Genomic DNA, 20,562 nt, shown 5'->3' with positions numbered 1-20,562 from the left:
ATCATTCCCGCCGTTTTGTCGAAGATTTTACGATGACAAAAACACACCGACTTACTGGCCACGGCCATATTGTGCTAAATAATCTTACCTAAACAAGTCATCTATATCTAGAAAGTCAACCTCATTACACGTTTACGAAACAACGAATCGTGCCATTTCTAATGTAAATATTTGATCTATTAATTCTTTTTTTTTTTTTAAAGCGTTTATTACAAGTGACATTTGACATTAACGAAACGCAATTTTATTTTTAATCGATCAATATTTTACAATAATCGATTCAATAAACGACAAATTCTGATTGGCGTGATCAAAGTGTTTAGATATTTCTATAAAATATATGATTTTCTTTTTGCGTATTCGCAATAACATCAATGTCAACTATTTTGATTCTTATCCATATATACAATATAGTTTAGCATATCATATACATATATTAAGCTCTTTATAAAACTTGATTACATTAGTGGAATATTTCTACTGCCACCTAACAAGTACTTCCAAATATTTTCCCGTTGAATGCAGTCGAAGTAAATGATAATATGTAAACACATACATAACCCTTCTACGTTAAATTTTCTACTTTTTCGATAAAAAAATATCTATTGTATAATATTTCATTGTTTTATTTCTTTTCATTTTTTCTAGCCTCTGTTGTAAGCGATATAATCGACGAGTACAATGGATCTTGCAATCAGAGAAAGTTCCAGTGATTCAGACGATTTTCAAGTATTGGGTATATTATTTTTTAAATCTTTGATATTGATAATTTACATATGTACATATATGTGTGTTTGTGCACATATATATATATATATATATATATATACATACGTATATGTCTTTATTTTATTTATGATTATTAATTAAATTTTTCAAATTCGTAGATAAATAATGCTTTAATAATTTATTCTTTAGTTTTCTTTTAATATCGTTTACCTTAATTTAATTGATTTTGATTGATATTAAAAATAATGATACACGTCTGTGATATTCTTTGTTTCATTAAATATTATATCAATATTCGTGTAATAACTTTTTTGTTCTGCAATTTCTTTATTCAGAAAATGATGAACCCGAAGAAGTAACAATACCTTTTGAGAATACTTTTGATTTGGCCCTTCCAACTACACATTCTGTAAGTTGTTTCTTTTTTTTCTTCTTCTTTTTCTTTTTTCTTTTTAAAAGAAACAATATATCATCATTTGTATGTTAATAGTACTTAGGGAATAATTTAAAAGAACTCAGAGGAAGAACATTGCTAGATGATGGAATTTACAAGAATTTGCCATTGTTAATTAAGAATTCTATTATTTTATTTCCTGGACAAACATTACCAATTAATTCAGAAAGTATAGAAATTACTAATGTGTTACAAACCTGCATTCGAAGAGATCATATATTTGGTGTCATATGTTCAAACAATGGTAAGACGGTACGTGTAGGTACAACAGCTGAAGTTTATGAATATTATGATGGTGATCTAATAGGAAGAAGTTTTCGATTAAAAGCCAAGGGTAGACAGCGATTCAAAATAATATGTATTATAATGAAGGTTTGTGAAGTTACATTGACAACAATATTTTATCCATATGTAATACTTACATAGCAGAAGATTACGTTCAAATATGTTAATACAGATATATTCATATATGTTAGGGCTATGATATAGTTTCTGCAAATGTTAAAATATTACCAGAAGTTACTTTGAAACATCCATTCTTGGATTATCGTTTAACTTCATTAGATTATTTACGAATACGACCGATTACTCAAAAAGAATGGAAACAACAAGATTTTGTTGAAAAAATAGATTCTACGATAACTCCATGGCCATCTTGGGTATATAAACAGTATGATCCTTTGAGATTGTCTTTGAAAATACAGCATCATTTACAATTTCTTGAAAAACGTTAGTATTTTTAATTAAATAATCAGTTCCAATTATTTGAAAATATTATTCTTTTATTAAATGTATTAATACTTTTGTAGGAGGTTGTAACATACCTAAAGATCCAATTGAATTATCATTTTGGGTTGCACAAAATGTATTAATTGATGATGATGAAAGAATTGATTTATTAAATTATGATTGTGCTATTGCAAGGTTACAAAGAGAAATAAAATTTCTTATTGAGGTAATATAATGAAATTTATATATAAAAATATGAAGCACAGAAAGTGTGTTCATATGAACTAATATGCTGAAGAGAACTTATATTTTGTAGGATAGATCATTTGTTTGTATACATTGTGATAATTTCATGACCCATCAATCAAATATGTTTCCAATGAGTAAGGATGGCCTTCAAAGTACGTATTGTAATGGCTATGGTGTTATATTTGAAACAATAACTGTCTACCATGCAGAAGGATTAAGGCTTAATATGGATACATATTCAACGGATTATAGTTGGTTTCCAGGGTAAGGAGATAAATATTTAATATAATTTTTTTTTTACTAAAAATTATGGCATTATTTATAAATAATTTATTTGTTTCTATAGATATGCCTGGACAACAGCAAGTTGTAATATCTGTTTTTCTCATGTGGGTTGGAAATATACAGCAGTAAAAAATAATTTGAAACCTAAAGTTTTTTGGGGCTTAACTCGTAGGGCTTTAAAAAAAAGAACAAATAATAAAGTAGATGATACATCAGATACCGACGCCAATCCAATTGGCAATTGAGAAAATTTTTTATATTTCATACAAATCATTGATATACTATAGCTTTATTGCAGTAATTATCATTGTAGTAAAACTTATTGCTTAGTTGTGTTAATACATCTTAAAATGAAATCAATAAGAACCCTAAAGAATGTAAAAGGTAGAATGCACTTTGACAGAATGATATTAACAATTGTTTCTGTGCATGAATATGTATACACGTCACGTTTAGTAAAGACTTGCTGTAATAGAGTGTAAATATTGTGTGGATAAAATCCGAGATAGATCATGGTTTTACGATTATATTATTCAGATTAACCGTTATATATATATATGGAAAGTAACCTCTTTTTTACTTTTCATAACCAATATATAGATTATTAATTATAATGGTCTTTTCACATTGCTATTCTACAAATACATACAAGATTGTATATCATGTTATTTCCTAAATATACAAAATTTCAATCTGTGTATACAAGATAATGAATGGTGATATATCGTATATGTATATATATATATACATATATATATATATATATAAATATATATATATATATATGTGTATATATATATAATAAGATATTTTGTTATTTATATATTAAGAAATAAATAAAATCAAATTTAATGTCACTGTATTGTGTGTAGTTTTTTTTTATAAATGAAATTTTACATGTAGAAAATATAATATTTATAATTTTACTACATGTAATGTAAATAAATATTCTACCACGCAACGTATTTTGTGTATATATACATATGGATACTTTATGTACATGTTAAAAAGACTATATGGATATATATATATATATATATCCATATATATATATATATATATATATATATATATATATATATATATATATATATATATACATACATAAAAAATTATAAGAAAATCAATGAGCACAATACATGATATGGATATAAAGGAAGCAGGAGGATGTAGAAAATTGAATATCATGTTTGTAATCATTTTTTGCGCATATCGTATATTTCTTGATTACCTTAAATCAGTTAAATTTATAATAATCATATGTTCATTATCTCAATCATTCTCTTGTATATGTATCGTGTTGTGTTATTCACGTTAAGGCAGCAGATGTTTAACACAATCTGCTGTTAAAGTAAACCATTCAACATAGCAATTTGTATTGTATTACTATCGGTCAGACATTTCAGGTATTATTGAGTTCGTATTTATACACCTGTGATCTGAGATATGGCCCTTTCATATTAATTTTCTCGACAGTCGCACCGTAGTTTTCTATATTCCGCACACGTAAAATTTTGTTTAATCCTTCAAGATAATGTTATTACTGCATCTTTCTTTTAATATGACTTTATGTATGCGATTATAAATTAACTTTACATTGATTACAAATCCTATACCACTTATAATAAAGCTGATAGGTCTGACATTTAATTAAATATTAAATTAACGTATTTTTATAACTCAATCAAGTTATAAATCGCTCATTGGCTCATATCTGAATATCCATGTCTCCATTATATTAATCAAAAATCTATGAAATAATGAAAGAGAATTGCACATAATAATATGCAAATATATATATATAATAATATTTCAAATAAAGAAATATTGATCTCTTTCGAAGTCGATGTGTATACTACTTCTGTTCAACTTTCATTTTGATAAGCTTCAATTAATAAGAACCGATAATTTTTTTCAAAACATATTATACTTTTACAATAAAACAATTAAAATGTAAATGAAATTGGTGAAAATTGTAATATGCTCTTAGAAATATTTGGATTATTTTAATTATTAAATTACTTATGGTTTGCTTCATAAGTGTATTTAAGATCTGACATATGATAATAGAATTAATATTAAAATTTTAATATATATTCGATTTTTTAGTAATATCAGGAAAAAAAATATTTTTCAGAACTTTTCCATATTATTCACAACAAAATATACTATTTCTTTTGTTTCTCATAAGAAATGCTTTTACAGTAAGACTGCAGCAACTATACAATAGCTGAAGGCAAATGTAAACACATGTTAAAGAAAACATACGTTACAGACTGTCGTTTTAATTTCTTTGCCAGCTTTCATTTCATCAGATACGAATATTTCACCACGTCATTTGTAGACTTGGTGTGTTTGTAATCTTTATAAATCTGTAATATAAATATATATATTCATATGACTTTTTTTTTTTAAACAAATACTTTATAAACGAGAATTAAACATACTCTCAATTTCTGATCCTGCAGAGATAAGTTTGGTGTGCGGCTGTGCAGCTGTGCTTGCTTGTTGATTACTTAGTTGCCCTGTAGTTGCAGGCGCAGCAAAGCCTGGCGGTGGTTGCATTGCCCAATGCTGAGCTGGTGCGTTCTGTTCCTATAAAATAAAATTATTCATTATAATTAGCGGTACATATATTAAATATTATACATACATAAATATATATATATATATATACTATACACATATAGAATTTATAATAATTAATTTGACATATTATATTTATAGCTGCGTAACCTGTTGCGCATTGTGAGATACTGTGTGAGAAGGATGTACATGTGGAAATTGCCACGTGCTAGTAGTTTGGAATGGAAGAGGCCTAGATGAACTAACAATAGCTGGGTCAATTGAAGTCCAGTCTGCAATAGGCCCAAAGTTGTTCCATCCCCCTTTTTGATGTAATGCTTGATGATGAAATTGTTGTTGTTGTTGTTGGCTACTTATCTCACACCAATCTTTTAATGTGTAAACAGTATCGCCTGCGCATTTACCGATACCTACTCCAGTAAGAATAAGAAAATTTTAATAAAATACATTAAAAATTACATGCTTATAAATTAGAAAAAATTTTACCTTGTGTATTGAGTAGAGGATTTCCATTTGGAAGATACGCACTTTGCTGTGATGGCTGTGTTCCTGTAAATAACATACTAGACGAATCATTTATGAATACAATTTTACTACTATCTTCAGATAAATGTGTGTACACAATAAAAGTCAATTTTGAATGAAATTGGACTGATAAAACAATGTTTATAGTGCTTAAATATTTAGTTAAATATTCAATGTATTTTAAAAAGGAGAAGTTTAATATAATCCAAATTGATTAATTATTCGTAACCTTGGAAATGCATATTTTGAAAATGTTCAATCTGAAATTATATTATAATATTCTACAACTAAATTAAATAATTCTTTGTTATATATACATTTTTAATTCCTTTTCTTTTTGTTTTGTTTTTTTGCTGCTATGCTTACCATTAAACTTACAAAATGTATTATTTATTTTATGAAGACATTATGTATTCATACGTATGTAAATTCACGCACTGTGGGCTATGATTCCAGATGTTGGAAAAATTGGAGAAACACTAACCCGTGAGGGCATTGTTTGTAGGGGCAGGCCGCGGTATACCAAGACCGAAAGAGTTCATGTGATTTGGGGTTGCGCCAGGGAAACCTGGCGGAGGGAGACGACTGCGCTGTGCCAGACTAGCAGCTGTTACAGAATTCTGAGCAGGACTCTGTGTGCCACTTTGTAGAAGATTCTGCGGAAGACGAGACAGGAGGGAATGCGATTGTTGAAGAACTTGCAAATTTTGCAAGTGCTGCGCTTGTTGCTGTAGATGTGCTATATGTGCAACCTAGGATGATAATTATCTATTTAAATTAACTTCAAATAATTTTATCATATTTGTTAAATATATTTTACAGATCTATATATATGTATATAAATTGTAATGTTCTTTAAAACTTTTCATTACAATTATATATATATATATATATATATATATATATATATATATATATATATATTATATATATATATATATATATATATATATATATTATAAAGAAATTGTAGATTATTCATTAAAATTTTTTCACCTGTGGAAAGTGCTGCTGACCAAGATTAGCAAGACTTTGTTGATGTTGTACCCTGCTTTGCTCTTCTCGTTCTCTCTGTTGTTGTTGCTGTTGTTGTTGTTGAAATAATCTTTGTTGTTGTAACTGCATTTCATTCTCCATTAACTCTGCAAGTGCTTTTTGCGTTTCATGAAAAGGATCAAAGCCTAAATCGTCGTCTGCTTTTACATCAGATCCAGATTCATGATGATTTTGAACTTCTTTTAAAGTTGCATGCCCGTTTTGTTTGATATATTCACAATTTTCTTGATTTTGTTGTGCCTTTGAAATATTCAATTTAGAATTAGTTATCTAGAGTCAGTACATCTCATAAAATATAAAAAATATACAATCACTAACTTGCATAGCAAGCCTTTGTTGTAATGAATTTTGCTGGAAGTCTGCCATAAATTTAGATGCAGGTGAATTAATAAGTATATTAGTTGCAAAGGTGCCTGAGGATTCTGAGATTGCATTATACTGCGAATTACTATACACTTCCTCTTCTGCAAAGTCTTCAGAGTTGAAAGTTACTCGTGGTGAATTGGAAGGACTAATCTTTCGTACAATGTGATTTGATCGCGTAGATTCAGGATGAAAACCAAATGCTGCTTGCCAATCTTCACTTGAGTGAACTGTTGGTAAAGAATCAGGAATGGAAGCCAAGCCCGTACTCGGCCAATCCAAATTTGTATTTCCTAAATACAAAAAAAGAAAATAGATTTTATTTTAACAAAAACGTATGAAGAAAATAAATAATTAATGTATAAAATTACAAATGATATTTATTACAAGTTTTATAAATAAATTTATGATAACTCTAATGAAAAAAATTTATTGTACATGCCTGCCAAGGAATTGGATGTGACTGAGGCGGCTGTAGATATTTTCTGGAAGGTATTTGTACTGAAGAAACTATTATTGTCCGCCTGAAAGATTGACCGGTGATTAAGTTGCATTTGAGACCCATTATGCAGCCCTGGTGGTGGCTGTTGATTGGCACCTTGCGATGAGTTTGTGCTAGCTGGTGATGAACCTAGACACGATACGCACATAGCGCTACACTACGAGACGCGATCAAGATGTCATTTATTTATTGATTATCAGAATGCCAGAATAAACAGCTTCTAATAACCTCTTAGCCACCAAAATTAAAATATACATACACATACCCAGAAATTAATACTAAATCTGTTGAAGTAATACCTATCACTGCCATTAATTTTTCCCAATAAGTGCTGAAATATATGCATGTGTGTGTGTGTGTGTGTGTGTGTGTGTGTGTGTGTGTGTGTGTGTGTGTGTGTGTATTTCATATAACTCATAATTTCTTTAATTTATACAAATTAAAGAAGATACACAAAGATAAACGTTCTTCTGGGCAAGTGTTGTATAAATTTATGTTTCTTATGAAATTTTGTAAAAAGGATAAAATTAAGTGTATACAAAAATACAACAAACAGCTACTTCTCGTTTTCAAGAATTCTCTTTATTTTGGCATATATCAATATCTATATTAATTCAAAATTCACAATCTGAACTTTTTGCAACTCATTATAAATATTTCATCTATTCTCACATAATTACTTATGCATTGTAATGTATATATATATATATTTTCTTATAACATTGTATTAATTTTTGATAATTACACAGTGAGAAAAGCTATGTATCGTAATATTTATAGAAATGTTCAACTTTAATAACTATAAAATTATTTATGTTTTTTTTTTTACGCAAAAATTTATAAATATTATAACAGATGAGAAAATATATGAGATAATCTACAATCATGCAATATTTGTATATTTAAAAACAATTTATAAAACATTTATAACAAAACTATTAACACTATTTTTTAAATGAGACTTGTATACACGCTACTTCAATCTAAAGGTATTTTATATAAATCTCCTATAACTGTTATTAATCAGGCAAGGCATCACATCTTATTATTTAAAATTTTAAAGATGACTTTAATAATACATTATAACACATTATACTACTATTTTAAATAATATATTTTTTAAATCAAAGATTAAAACCTGACTGTAATTATACCTTTTTATATATCTTTGATTTATCTGCACACGTACATTTGCTTTAATCAATTCAATTTAAAAATAAAAGGTCGATACATAAAGAAATGACGACGAGTATAAGGAACTCACCTAAAATTGCAGCACCATTGTTCTCCTCACTTGATTCCACTAATTGTTCCACTTGATGATTTACATTAGAATCTTCTGAACTTGAAATTGTACTAGCTGGTGTACTACCTTCTCGTTGTTGATCTGTTTCACTATCCGAATGTCGTCGTTCCCCATTTTGAATTACACCATTTATTTTAAGTTCATTAGATGGTTGTTGCGCCGGTTTAGAAATTTTGTTAGACTGTTGCTGCTGTTGCTGCTGCTGCTGCTGTTGTTCAACCTTACACTTATTGCCTAACTTCTGCAATACATCACTATTCGTTTCAGCTGAAAAATTTCTTATATCCTTCTGACCATTCACTTGTGGTTGCACATTATTTTGTACACTAATTGAGCTTGATTCAGAACGTGACGTTGTTCGAGTGCTATGTTTCTCTTTGTTTTGACAATTTTTATGTTTATTTCGCGCTGCTTGTGCCTTACTTTCACTATTACTTTTGCCTCTGCGTAGACCCATACCATTTTCCCCTTTATTATTGTTATTCTGTTGATGCATAGAACTTCCAGATGATATATGCGTTTGCTGAGTGGTAAGACTGCTACCATTAATTATGCTATGCTGCTGTGAAGTTGTTTGGGTAGGTGGTGATGATTCTTTACAATTCGTTTGTGTATCTGTAAAGTGTAAATATCGTTAAACACAAATTGCAATGTTAAATAATAAATATATTTTCTATAAATATTTCCAATTTTAATATTATCTATTAAAACAAATTCTTACTATTCGTTTGTCCTGGTTGTAACGAAGGCCATGCTTCCTTGGCTTGTGAATTCGTAGTTCCATTTTCTCGACCAATACTACTTGTAACAGGTGGTGATGGTGTTGGTTTTCTATATAATAATAATGTTAAATTTTAATTCTATTATATATACTTTAATTTAACCTGTCATCAAAGCAATAAATTCGTATATTGTTACCGCTGTAATGCAGATGCATGAGCATGTAAAGATTGCACAAGTTTGCGCTCATATTCCTGATGTTTCCCTTGATGCATTTCCTCTTTCGTAAACGAAGCTTCCTGGTCCCCGAGATCGTGTAGATACATGCAGTCTGGTTTTGGACACGCCTGATTCCGCATAAAATGTGAACAGTATTTTGTTGTACCCAGTGACGTTTTTATTGTCCGTCCGTCCACAACAATATTATTCACAGCCTCTATAGCACGCAGAGCATCTTCCTGACGCTGTTATTAGATTCATTAGATATTAGCAAATTTTCAATATATTATATTGTCATTATAATAAATATGAAAAATAAAACATACTTGATAGGTGACATATGCCGAGGCACTAGGGCCCTGAGACCCTGCATAAGAAGTGCTCTGATTGATCACAACTTTATGAATCTTACCAAACTTCCCAAAATACTCATGTCTCTTTAATACCTATAGTAATTATTATTGTTACCACTTTTTATTATTACTTATCATATATAATATTCATATTAATTAGATATAACTATATATTTTTTACGATAGAAAAAACTTACATCCGCATCTGCCAATCGCATTGGTAATCCTACTACAAATACTAAATTTTTTTGAACTACCCTTACATTCGCTAGATGTTTACGATTTTCTGTAACTCTTTGTTTACGCTGTTGATCCTTCAATCTCTTTTCTGCTTTTAATCTAAAAAAGAAAAAAGAAAAAAAGAAAAAAAGAAAAAAAAAAAAGGAAAATCATTTAAATTGCTGCATATACATAGATATAGCTTGTTAATCATATAAAGAATACCTTGCAATTTCTTCCTTCGTAAGAGGCTTAAAATTAGCGGGGTTTTCAGAATAGGCCTTCCTGCACGCAGGGCATAAGCCATTTTCGTCCGTACGTATTCTATGCCAACAAAATCTGCATATTTGGTAGCCACATGTGCACGGAAAAAAATTTAAATCATCAACCTCCAATAGTTCCATGCACAATGGACACTCCACTGCATCCTCTCCACTTTGATTCAATACTGACATAATTTTTGCTATAGCCACGTTCGTCCAAAAAACACAACAATTAACAATGTATTTCTTCCTACTTTTGATCTGTAAAAGGACAACATTATGATTATAACTGATTATATATTTAATTAAAGAATATTTGCTAGTTTACTTTCATACTCACACTCACTCTCTTTCTCTCACTCACACACACACACACACACACACACACACACACACACACACACACACACACATGTATATATATATATATAAATACATATATATATATATATATATATATATATATATATATAAACTTTTATCCGTTTTCTTCGTAATTTAGTATAAATTCAATGAAATATTTTTCATTGTACTAAATAAAATGTTGAAATATGCTTTCAACTGAAAATGCACCTGCAATACCTCTCCTTTCGATAATGCACATACACAAAGGGTTTCCACAGTATTTTAGATATTAACAAAGCTTTGCTACTTTCCTTTATGTTCTAATATCCTTGCACAATCTGGAAAAAATGATGACACGTCAGATTAACCTCGTAGAAAATTGATCAAGACGGAGAGGCGAGTCGCGAAAAGGCGAATGCCGTGGAAAGTGTTGGCGTATCTATAGAAAAAAGTCTTCCCTCTACTACGTCACCCGTATGGGAGTATTTGAATTGCGAAATAATGAACGTTTAAACGACTATTGTTTAATTCCTGTATAGGAATAATAGTTAATGTAAAATTTAATAAAAGGAAAACGCACTGCATAGTGCAATTCCGACTGGGTAGATTTTGAAAAGTATCTCAGCGAGATAAAAATCGAAAAGATATATATATCCTTACGCGATGGTCTCTAAGATAAAATATAAACGAGGTATCGTTCCTGAAGCGACAGAAACAAAAAATCGAAAGGTTGGTCTCCGTTTGACAGGAGCTGTCACAAGCGAGCGTTGAGTAGAACAAAGGACGCTCAACAGATTATGGGAGAGGCTAGCGAAATACTTGGACTAAACGACACAATGGTTATAAAATCATAGCGATAAGGAAAGCGCACATCGAAATCGTTAGTGACGTAGTTTTAAGGTAGTCTACAAGATAGACCAAAAGTGGAGGAGCAGTGTTAACGAGAGCACCGCAAGAGAGAGAGGGAGAGAGAGAGAGAGAGAGAGAGAAAGAAAGAAAGAAAGAGAAAGAGAGAGACTTTCCTTCGTTCGTCCACCATCTCGCTCTTTCTCTCTCTTTCTATCTCTTTCTTTCTTTCTTCGCGTAATACGTTGCGAGACACAAACCGTGTACGAGAGGGCGACAATCGGACGAAACAGCTGTTGGTGGCGTTGAGAAGAAACGACGAAACGTCATTAGCGTGCGAGTGAGAGGTACTACGCCATCATAGTTACGGATTTACGTGAAAATCCGTGAAAATGTTTAGTGGTGGGGCATGACACGTAAATTTCGCGAAACCTCGTTTGCAAAAATTCTCGCATACGTAAGGACGCGACGGTCTCAACGTTTCGCGATGCAGACTTGAAGAGGAAAAAGACAAGTTGAAAGCAAAGAGAGACAGAACGAATGGAAGGAAAGGGGGCGCTGAGGGACGTGGAGGAAGAAGGCGGAGGAGAAGGGAGAGAGAGAGGAGAGAGCGAGAGAGGGAGAGAAAAAGAGGGGGAAAGACAGAGAGAGGGAGGGAAAGAGTGAGAAAGAGAGGGAGGGTGGGAATAGTAGGAGGGAGAAGTGGACGTAGAAATAGAGAAAGAAAGGACATTCGCTGCCACAGCTTGCCATCCCTTTCTAACTTACGATAGTCACACAGTCTCTCTTTCGATCTATCGAGAGACAGACTTTTATGTCGATTTTACAACTCCCCTTGGCACGTTTTAACTTTCGAAAAATGTACAAGGATAGGACTGACATTGAATAAGAACACCGTCCACGAACAAGAATGATTCACGAATAGAGTCCGATTGAACGGGGGGAAAGTCTTCTGAAATATGAAAAGACTTGAGATAGATTGATACTTCGTTTCTCGTTTTCTTTCCATCTCTTTCTATTTCCTTCAAACATCAAGCAAAAAAGAATTTGTTGCATACGTCACATAAGATCGAATTGTTCGATTAACGTAGTAGCCATTCGATATCCTAGGAATGTTTTTAAGATATCGAAAGAACAGTCGCTTTAACCTTAATTTTGTTCTACGAGGAATAATCACTTCTTTTTCAACGGAGCTCGTGCGTCGACAATTATCGCGTCTTCCCACATAACGCTCGCCGATTCTCGATTAATCGCGTATGTGACATTCGCTCATATGTTAGAATCTCTCTCTTTCGTTTCTTCTTGTTTACTTACGTTCTTAAACTTTTCCACTAAGAAATCTCTCTTTTCTCTACTGGAAAATTTTTTTCTAAGCTTCCCGAAATTTGGTCGAACGCGCAACTCGAGCGCGCAGGAACGGACATTACACGCTATGACTACTAGAGGGACCTCGAGCGAAGTGAGGAACGAAGGGAGGGGAAGGAATTGTCAGAGCGCATGTCGAGGAGACGCGGATTTACTCTTTATAAATACGTAAAACGCGTCTTTTTTAGTATTGGTCAGTATCGACGCGCCCTTCGTTTTATTATTGATGTTTGCCCACGTAACGACGATCTTACTTAATACATCATACTCAACTTCGTACATTTTTTTTGAATATGTCAATTTCATAACATTATACGTATTTCAGTTACGCGTTGATTTTTATATTTACCGCTTTGCCCCAAAAATTGTTTTAGTTACTTGCGTTTACAGTTCTACCAATCACGCCAAACAAATATCCCTGTAAAACCGATCGAAGATCATATTTCTTGCATGTAAAAGAAAATTTGTTTGAATCGATTCATGTGTTGTAATAAATTTGAAAAAATCGTTTAAGAGAATCGTCATTTCAATATCTTTACTAATTATACTTAGATCATAATTACATGGTAATACGTCGCTTTCAACAATTTATGCATATAAACTGTATATTGTATATTTAAAAAAGAGGCATATATGTATATTATAGTAGTCATTTTGTTATCATTATGACTTTCTCTTCTTATTACTCGATCCACTCATTTTTAATACTTTTTTGGATTTATTCTCAGAAACAACACCTAACAATGGATGGCGCGTTTTCAAATTTTCAGGGAATGGAACGCCTAAATTTTCTAACAATATGGGTTTAATTTTTGGTACACTCGATAATTTTCTCCTAATTGTTATAGAGCCTGCTGGTTTTATATTAACTATAAAATATGTTATGATTAGTCTATACTATATTTAATCGTGTTCTTTTTTTTTACTGCTCAAAATAAAATAAATACCTGCTTTATATTGCGAGTTTATTTTACCGGTACCAAACACGCATGTAATGTCTTGTTTCAAATCTCGTTTAACAGCACAGTATTTTTCTTCTCCAATTCTAAATTTTGATTTATCTCCTAATACTAAGGTCTGTCCAATTAATTCTTGTGGGTCTATCTAAAAAAAAAATATTTAAATATAAATCACTTACTGTCAAAAATTAAAATACGATATGTCAGACATCTTACTGTTTTAGGTATATCCATAATCCAGATATCTTCACTATCAGATATATCATCAAAATTAAAACAAGAGCTTGCAGATTCCATTGTTAAAGTTTCTTCTTTCATCAAATCTTGAAGCTAAAATATGATAATTTATTAAGATTAAATTATTTGTTTCTTAGTTTTAATGTTTAATATAATACTTATATACATTTTGTGGTCTTGATGATGATGATGATTTAATTGTTAATATATCTGGAGTCATTTCAACAGCTACTTCTAAGCTAGTGTCTGTTACATTTTCCATGACATTTCTTTCTTCATTATTTATACTTTCAGATTTCTTTAGAATACTTTTTCTATATGTACCATTCATTGAAGTGTTTCCTTTGGGTGAAGTACTTTTTGTTTTTATTTTAATAGTTTTATTACTTTTATTTGACTGAGCATGATCATTCACATTTTCAATTAAAACCATAGATTTATTCAATTGTGTATTTAATTTTGTGAGAGGATCTTCATACTCCCAATCTAACATTTCAACCATTATAATAAAAAAATTGTTTCTTAAAACTGTGAAAGTTATAAATTAAACATGCAGTCTGCAAATATATATAAATCAAGAATTATATAGAATTTGTGACACAATCAATCGTTTTCTCGATTTTGAAATATTTACAATATTTGATTATTTTTCATAATACAAAATAAAACTTGTATAAACGATAAAATATGTAATTTATAATATTACACTTCAAAAGTATACGCACAATGCGTTTAGGTTAAGTTCCATACTATGGATTAGTGGATTCTCAATTGATCTTTTCTATTCGATTAATCATACATCGATGTTACAATCGATATCAATTAATATGTTAAAATAAATCGAGTTGAAATATCTTTTCCATAGATATTATACTGTTACTAGATAGACTTTCATTAACTTTTATCGAACGATTCTTATTTATGAACACACAGCGACACATGTGCTTTTCTTCTATATATTAAGACGACGATCTGAAAAGAAACTTAAGACACAAGTAAATAAAACAGAATTCAAGATGGCACTCTATTGTCAAAGTTATTGAAATAAAGAAAATCTAGTTATTTAAGACAACGCAGTAGTGCATCAAAAGTATACGAAGAAGAAAATAAAAGGTTATTTCACAAAGAATAATTAAAACTATTTAAAATAAATCGTAGTAAAATACGAAAAACGTTCATAAAGAATTAGTCATCAAAATAATGCCAAATTCGTTAGCTGTTTGTGAATCATTTGATTTTTCAAAACCAGAATTATGGTTGGAATGGATACAAAATTTCGAGGAGTTAATAGCTGATTTTAATTTGATATCTGAGAAAGAAAGGATAGAAGTTCTTTTTTATAAAATGGGTTCAATAGCAAAAGAACTCATGACAGAATTAAAGCCAAATTTTGAAAAAGAAATGTCTTATGAAGAAGTGAAAACTGAATTTACTAAATATTTTACTGTCAAGAAACATGTCATTGTCGAACGACAGAAGTTCAATAATAGAGTAAAACTGCCTAATGAAACGATAGATGCTTTTACAACTGATCTACTTAAATTGGTGAGTAAATGTGAATATGGACCACTGGAGAATTACATGTTACGAGAGCGCATTTTACTTGGAATTGGATACAATGAAACATCAGCATTGATAGATGCTATGCCCAATTTTACTTTAGACGAGCCAATGTCCAAAGAAAAAGAGGAAAAAATACAAGAAGACAGTATTTCTGTTGAAAGTAGGTTGACTGAAAATTAAGTCAAAGTGGAATGAAATTTGCTTGGAAAGAAATATTATATTACTGTGACTGTAACCATCTAAGTTTTTAAATCATCATTTTCATTGACAGGTATTTTATCATAGTGATTGTAAAAACTGCCAAAAATAAAGTTGCAGAAATTTTCCTAAAAAAAAAAGCGCACAGATCAGTGGTAGAATAAGTAAAATAACAATATATATAATATAACGATAGTTTTTTTTTTTAATCTGACAATCCGATTAAGCAGACTGAAAAATCTGAAAAATTATATATAAAATAAAATGATACAGAAAAGAACTTGTGGTTTCTTTTAAATTAAATTTTTATTATTTTTGCATTATAAAATTTGTTTTACTTTTTGATTAAAAAAATTTCAATTTTCATTAAAAATCAAAGAGACTTGGTGATTATTTATAAATATATACAACAATGACATATACAACAATGACATAATAAATAACAAAAAATGTTGTTTCATATCATTGCATGTTTAAATGTTATACATGTAATAATTATGAAAAGAACATCAGTGTAATTAAGTTATATTTACAATTATTCAGAAGAATATATGTTTCATTTATATTTGTATTATATCTTGTATAATTTATATTTGTATTATAACGAAATATTATATCTAATAAACAGTACAAAAGTAGAGTACAATTACGTAATGCATTTTTTATGGAAAAAACTTTCAATGACTGTAAATTCTATTGCACAGATAAATATAAAATATATCTTAAAGTTTTTTCTAATCTGTATTTTATATAATATGTAATAGGAAATATATTTCAATTAAACATGCAGTATATTTCTATTAAATATATTAATCGTTATATAAGTCCTATTTAGTTAATGTTAAATAATTAATTTGTTTCACTATCAAATACATTATTATGGAAAATGTAATAGCACATCTGATTTTATAATATACGTGCTAGTGCACGCATGTAGCAGCAGTAGAGCTAGAGAAAGAGCACATATAAGATTCCACTGAAATTACATTTTTTTTACTTAATTTATGAATTCCAGTTTATCAATTTTTATTTTACCTAATAAAAGTAAAAAATTATGATAAATGTTACCTTTCATTACAATTCCTTTATTTCTTTTTCTTTTTTTTTTGTCAGAAATTGTATTGAATAATTTTCTTTCTAATAAATATTTTATAAATAGAAAATAAATGAAAATATACAAATAATACTTAATAATTTTACCTAAATGAATTATAGATATAAAATATTAATTTTATAACATCATTAAAAATTTTACCAATGTTGCAACTCATATTACTTGACTAAAATATCATTCAAGTCAGATATAAACCATATTTATATCACAATAAGCAAAAAGTTATAAGAATTAGTATTTCTTTTATTGTTACCGAATGGTTTGAGACATATGTAAGGGTGTAAGCATTAATTCAAACGTGGCATCTTTCAAATTTGCTCCACGTAAATTGGCTTCTTGTAAGTCTGAGCCTGATAAGTCACAACGCTACAATATAAATTTAATTATAGTAATAATGATATAAGTGAATAAAATAATTGTCATTACTTTACCTCTAAATTTGCACCAGCCAATACAGCTGATCTTAAATCACAATTTCGTAAAATAGCATTCTTTAATGTGGCCACCCTCAAGTTTACTGCTGGCATATTACTTCCTTCAAAATTAGCATCTCGAAAATCTGCACCCTCCATATTTGCAGGTGAACCATTAGGATCTTCAAAGTTACATGAACGTAAATTTGCAGAAGCCAGATTGGCGCATGGCATTCTTACACATGAAAGTTGTGCACCTTGGAAATTGGCATGAGATAAATTAGCTCGTTCAAAACAACATCCTGATAAGTTAGCACCTGCTAGATTACAAGAATCCATAACAGCATACTGAAAGGAATAATTTTATATTTAATATACCATAATAGTAAAAAACTTTCATTTTTATTGCAGTAAACAAACCTTAAAATTAATGTTTCTAAGATCCAACTTGGAAAGATCAGCACCTGAAAAATTGACACCTTGGAATCTGAGTTCTGAAGTTGGTGATGTGGACATGATTGCTTTCACAACATGTTTGCGACTTAAAGTTATTAAACCATCTGTTGGTGAATTTTTTTCATTGGCCATTTTTGTAAGAACACATATAGCATTTTCCATCCCATAATAATGAGCCTCTGCAAGCACACCTAAGAAGAGATGTATAGCAAATTGAAAAAAAAAGATATATATATGCATTTCTTTAAGTCATAAGTCATGGAATGTTTTGCATTTGTTTGATTAATAAAAAAAGAATCATACCATTTACATTAACATTAGAATCTAATATCATTAGGTTATGTCTTAAGAAGTTCAATAATGGTTCAAAGTATATAGGACTTCTATCGATTAAGAAGGCACCCTTGGGATCTTTTAGACTTGGCTTTAACATACAATCAGACTTTTGTGTTCTTGTAAACATTCTATAAAACAAAATTATATTTATAATAAAATTTAAGACAATCAATATTATTTCACTGTTACATTACATAATACAAGTATAATCATATAATTGAAAAATATTAAATATTCAAACCTGGCTAGCATACTCATCGGTTCATTTTTTGTTAATGTACTTCTTGTAGTAGTAAAATATTTTCCTCCAACATTCAATGTAATCCATTCTGAATTTTCATTGATTTGATCATCGTTAGCAACTTTATTTTTAGAAATGAAATCTTCTCCACTTGAAACATATAATATATCATCATCTCTATAAAAATAAATTAAATGTAAATAATTTAAGAGATCTATTAAAAAGTAACATTTACTTAATGTCCCAAATTATAATTTAATGATTTTACCTAATCAACTTAATATCATCAATTTCTCCACCTTGGGGAGTAAAGATTCTTTTTGCATTGATTTCAAACTTTGTACTAGCAGCAAACAATAATTCGTCTAAAGAATGCGTAATCATAAATACCTAGAACAAATAAAGATATCAATCAAGTCAAAAAATTATTTCTTTAATTTAATTATAATATATGCCTACATAATAATTTTCATATATTTCTAACTAACAAATGATTATAGTAAACATTTTAACAAATAATTTTGATGTGTCTATATATTGGTTTTACCGAAACAAAATAAAAATAATGAATATTTGGTTAAAAAAACAAACCATTCTCAAATTTAAATATGTATTTGTATGCGTAAAGAATTTATAATACTTAGATTAAATTTAAAGAAATATAACCTTGCCATTAACATCAGTGCCGTTCACAAAAAGTATCACTCTCTTCATAGTTTGTCAAAACTATAAACTTTCGTCAATTGAATAAAACGCCGGTAATAGCCGGTAACGTTTTATCGAAAAAATTATATCTACATAATCTATCGAACGCGTGACATTTTTTTATTTATGAGTAAAAAATCATACATTCACAAAATACTTAACGTTTAACGTTTAATGTACATATATGTGAATGTACACGTAATAAAAACAATTTTTTTTTCGTGGATACGTTGGATACGAAAGATTCGTTATCACTGTATACAGATCAGTAACGACCCCAATCGGATGACTCAAATTATTTTCAAGAAGAATAATAAATACACGGAAATATCGCACTATGCAAGGTCTTTCCGTATTCTATATTCGTAATCATTTATATGCTTATGTGCCTTTCCAATTAATTTAATCGTACATATTGTTGTTTTTAGAATGAACAATAATTTCATTTCGTATTTTATATAATTTTTATAATTACTTTTGTAATTGTAAATTAATTTTCAAGTAATTTGTGAAATTATTTTCGTTAGTATTTTTAATCAAATAAGTTTGAATCACATAAAATAAAACCAATCTATAAAACCTTTCTGGAAAAAAAGAAAAGTACTAATTGATAAGAATCTTTAAGTGTCTATGCATTATTATTATTATTTATTCCAAAAATGACAAAGCATCAATTCCAAGACTTATTCATATCTTTTATTTTATATATTACTTTTGCTTATCGACTGGAAAAATGATAGGAGTAATTGGAAATGAAAGGGTTAACAGATTAAAATATACAAAGTAAGATCTTCCATCTAGAATGTTGATTCTTTTTAGTGCCATTTTTTGAAGTATGCAAACGTGCCATTGCTTTTGAGAAATACAAGGCCTATGTAACTTTATCAATGACAGTAACATGTATCCTTATTCCATGGTTGTCCAAGTAGAATATCTGCAATGATCGTTCGGCCAGAATATACAAGTTAACAATATGTAATACCTTTTTTTCCTTGTTTCATCACATATGAAAATAAGCTTCAGAAATACCTTTCAGACTGTTGATCACATTACTCTCCTGATGAAGATCTTTTATTTCTTCTTGTATCTCTTTTTTTTTATGTAAGTTTTCAAAAGATACACATACGCCATTTCATTATTTTATAAAAATGTTTCTTAATTATTTTTAAAAAATGCAAAAAAAAAAAAAAGAAAAAAAAAAAAAAAAGAAAAAGAAAACATGTGGG

At 29.3% G+C, this 20,562-nt stretch overlaps 5 protein-coding genes across 14 annotated transcripts; 2 read left to right on the top strand and 3 right to left on the bottom strand.

The window, feature by feature from the left end:
* Positions 1–20: 20 nt before the first annotated feature.
* ohgt (E3 ubiquitin ligase component cereblon) lies at positions 21–3,167 on the top strand. Of its 4 annotated transcripts, none has more exons than XM_035879171.2 (8): positions 21–163; positions 649–736; positions 1,065–1,138; positions 1,220–1,555; positions 1,660–1,912; positions 1,993–2,138; positions 2,229–2,425; positions 2,508–3,167. In XM_035879171.2, exons 2-8 carry the CDS (start codon positions 682–684, stop codon positions 2,689–2,691), a joined length of 1,245 nt encoding a protein of 414 aa, XP_035735064.1. In that variant the 5' UTR covers positions 21–163; positions 649–681; the 3' UTR covers positions 2,692–3,167. The 4 variants fall into 4 exon arrangements, with proteins under 4 accessions (XP_035735064.1, XP_085514799.1, XP_035735072.1 ...); XM_085658673.1 differs by lacking the exon at positions 21–163 and adding an exon at positions 359–494; XM_035879179.2 differs by lacking the exon at positions 21–163 and adding an exon at positions 373–530.
* A 428-nt stretch (positions 3,168–3,595) lies between these two features.
* Positions 3,596–13,181, bottom strand: Cnot4 (CCR4-NOT transcription complex subunit 4). Of its 6 annotated transcripts, XM_035875981.2 has the most exons (16): positions 13,064–13,101; positions 11,141–11,241; positions 10,521–10,819; positions 10,274–10,415; positions 10,050–10,169; positions 9,703–9,968; positions 9,506–9,615; positions 8,743–9,399; positions 7,419–7,607; positions 6,932–7,269; positions 6,554–6,853; positions 6,042–6,309; positions 5,519–5,581; positions 5,183–5,445; positions 4,894–5,041; positions 3,596–4,818 (listed from the first exon to the last, which is right to left on the bottom strand). In XM_035875981.2, exons 3-16 carry the CDS (start codon positions 10,748–10,750, stop codon positions 4,811–4,813), a joined length of 3,102 nt encoding a protein of 1,033 aa, XP_035731874.2. In that variant the 5' UTR covers positions 10,751–10,819; positions 11,141–11,241; positions 13,064–13,101; the 3' UTR covers positions 3,596–4,810. The 6 variants fall into 6 exon arrangements, with proteins under 6 accessions (XP_035731874.2, XP_035731910.2, XP_035731901.2 ...); XM_035876017.2 differs by lacking the exon at positions 11,141–11,241 and having other exon boundaries at positions 13,064–13,181; XM_035876008.2 differs by lacking the exons at positions 11,141–11,241; positions 13,064–13,101 and adding an exon at positions 12,898–13,035.
* A 182-nt stretch (positions 13,182–13,363) lies between these two features.
* Positions 13,364–15,235, bottom strand: LOC146872826 (uncharacterized). Its single transcript, XM_085659105.1, has 5 exons — positions 14,945–15,235; positions 14,477–14,867; positions 14,290–14,403; positions 14,062–14,218; positions 13,364–13,983 (listed from the first exon to the last, which is right to left on the bottom strand). Exons 2-5 carry the CDS (start codon positions 14,810–14,812, stop codon positions 13,778–13,780), a joined length of 813 nt encoding a protein of 270 aa, XP_085515231.1. The 5' UTR covers positions 14,813–14,867; positions 14,945–15,235; the 3' UTR covers positions 13,364–13,777.
* Positions 15,236–15,254: 19 nt separating this feature from the next.
* On the top strand, positions 15,255–16,508 carry LOC118445930 (uncharacterized). The gene is made up of 2 exons (XM_035876043.2): positions 15,255–16,033; positions 16,145–16,508. The coding sequence occupies exons 1-2, from the start codon at positions 15,511–15,513 to the stop codon at positions 16,156–16,158; spliced, it is 537 nt and encodes a 178-aa protein (XP_035731936.1). The 5' UTR covers positions 15,255–15,510; the 3' UTR covers positions 16,159–16,508.
* Positions 16,509–16,760: 252 nt separating this feature from the next.
* Positions 16,761–19,861, bottom strand: LOC118449061 (BTB/POZ domain-containing protein KCTD9). 2 transcript variants are annotated; one of them, XM_085659104.1, is made up of 7 exons: positions 19,298–19,861; positions 18,900–19,021; positions 18,632–18,781; positions 18,358–18,518; positions 18,019–18,245; positions 17,617–17,946; positions 16,761–17,551 (listed from the first exon to the last, which is right to left on the bottom strand). In XM_085659104.1, exons 1-7 carry the CDS (start codon positions 19,343–19,345, stop codon positions 17,435–17,437), a joined length of 1,155 nt encoding a protein of 384 aa, XP_085515230.1. In that variant the 5' UTR covers positions 19,346–19,861; the 3' UTR covers positions 16,761–17,434. The 2 variants fall into 2 exon arrangements, with proteins under 2 accessions (XP_085515230.1, XP_035739121.1); XM_035883228.2 differs by having other exon boundaries at positions 16,767–17,551; positions 18,632–18,808; positions 19,298–19,788.
* Between the last annotated feature and the right edge of the window lie 701 nt (positions 19,862–20,562).

Source organism: Vespa mandarinia, chromosome 8 (genome assembly GCF_050613455.1).
Source record: "Vespa mandarinia isolate Hongniang chromosome 8, ASM5061345v1, whole genome shotgun sequence".
In the NCBI taxonomy this organism is placed as follows: domain Eukaryota; kingdom Metazoa; phylum Arthropoda; class Insecta; order Hymenoptera; family Vespidae; genus Vespa; species Vespa mandarinia.
Note: the sequence above shows the minus strand (reverse complement) of the source record. Positions and strands in the feature narration are given on the sequence as shown.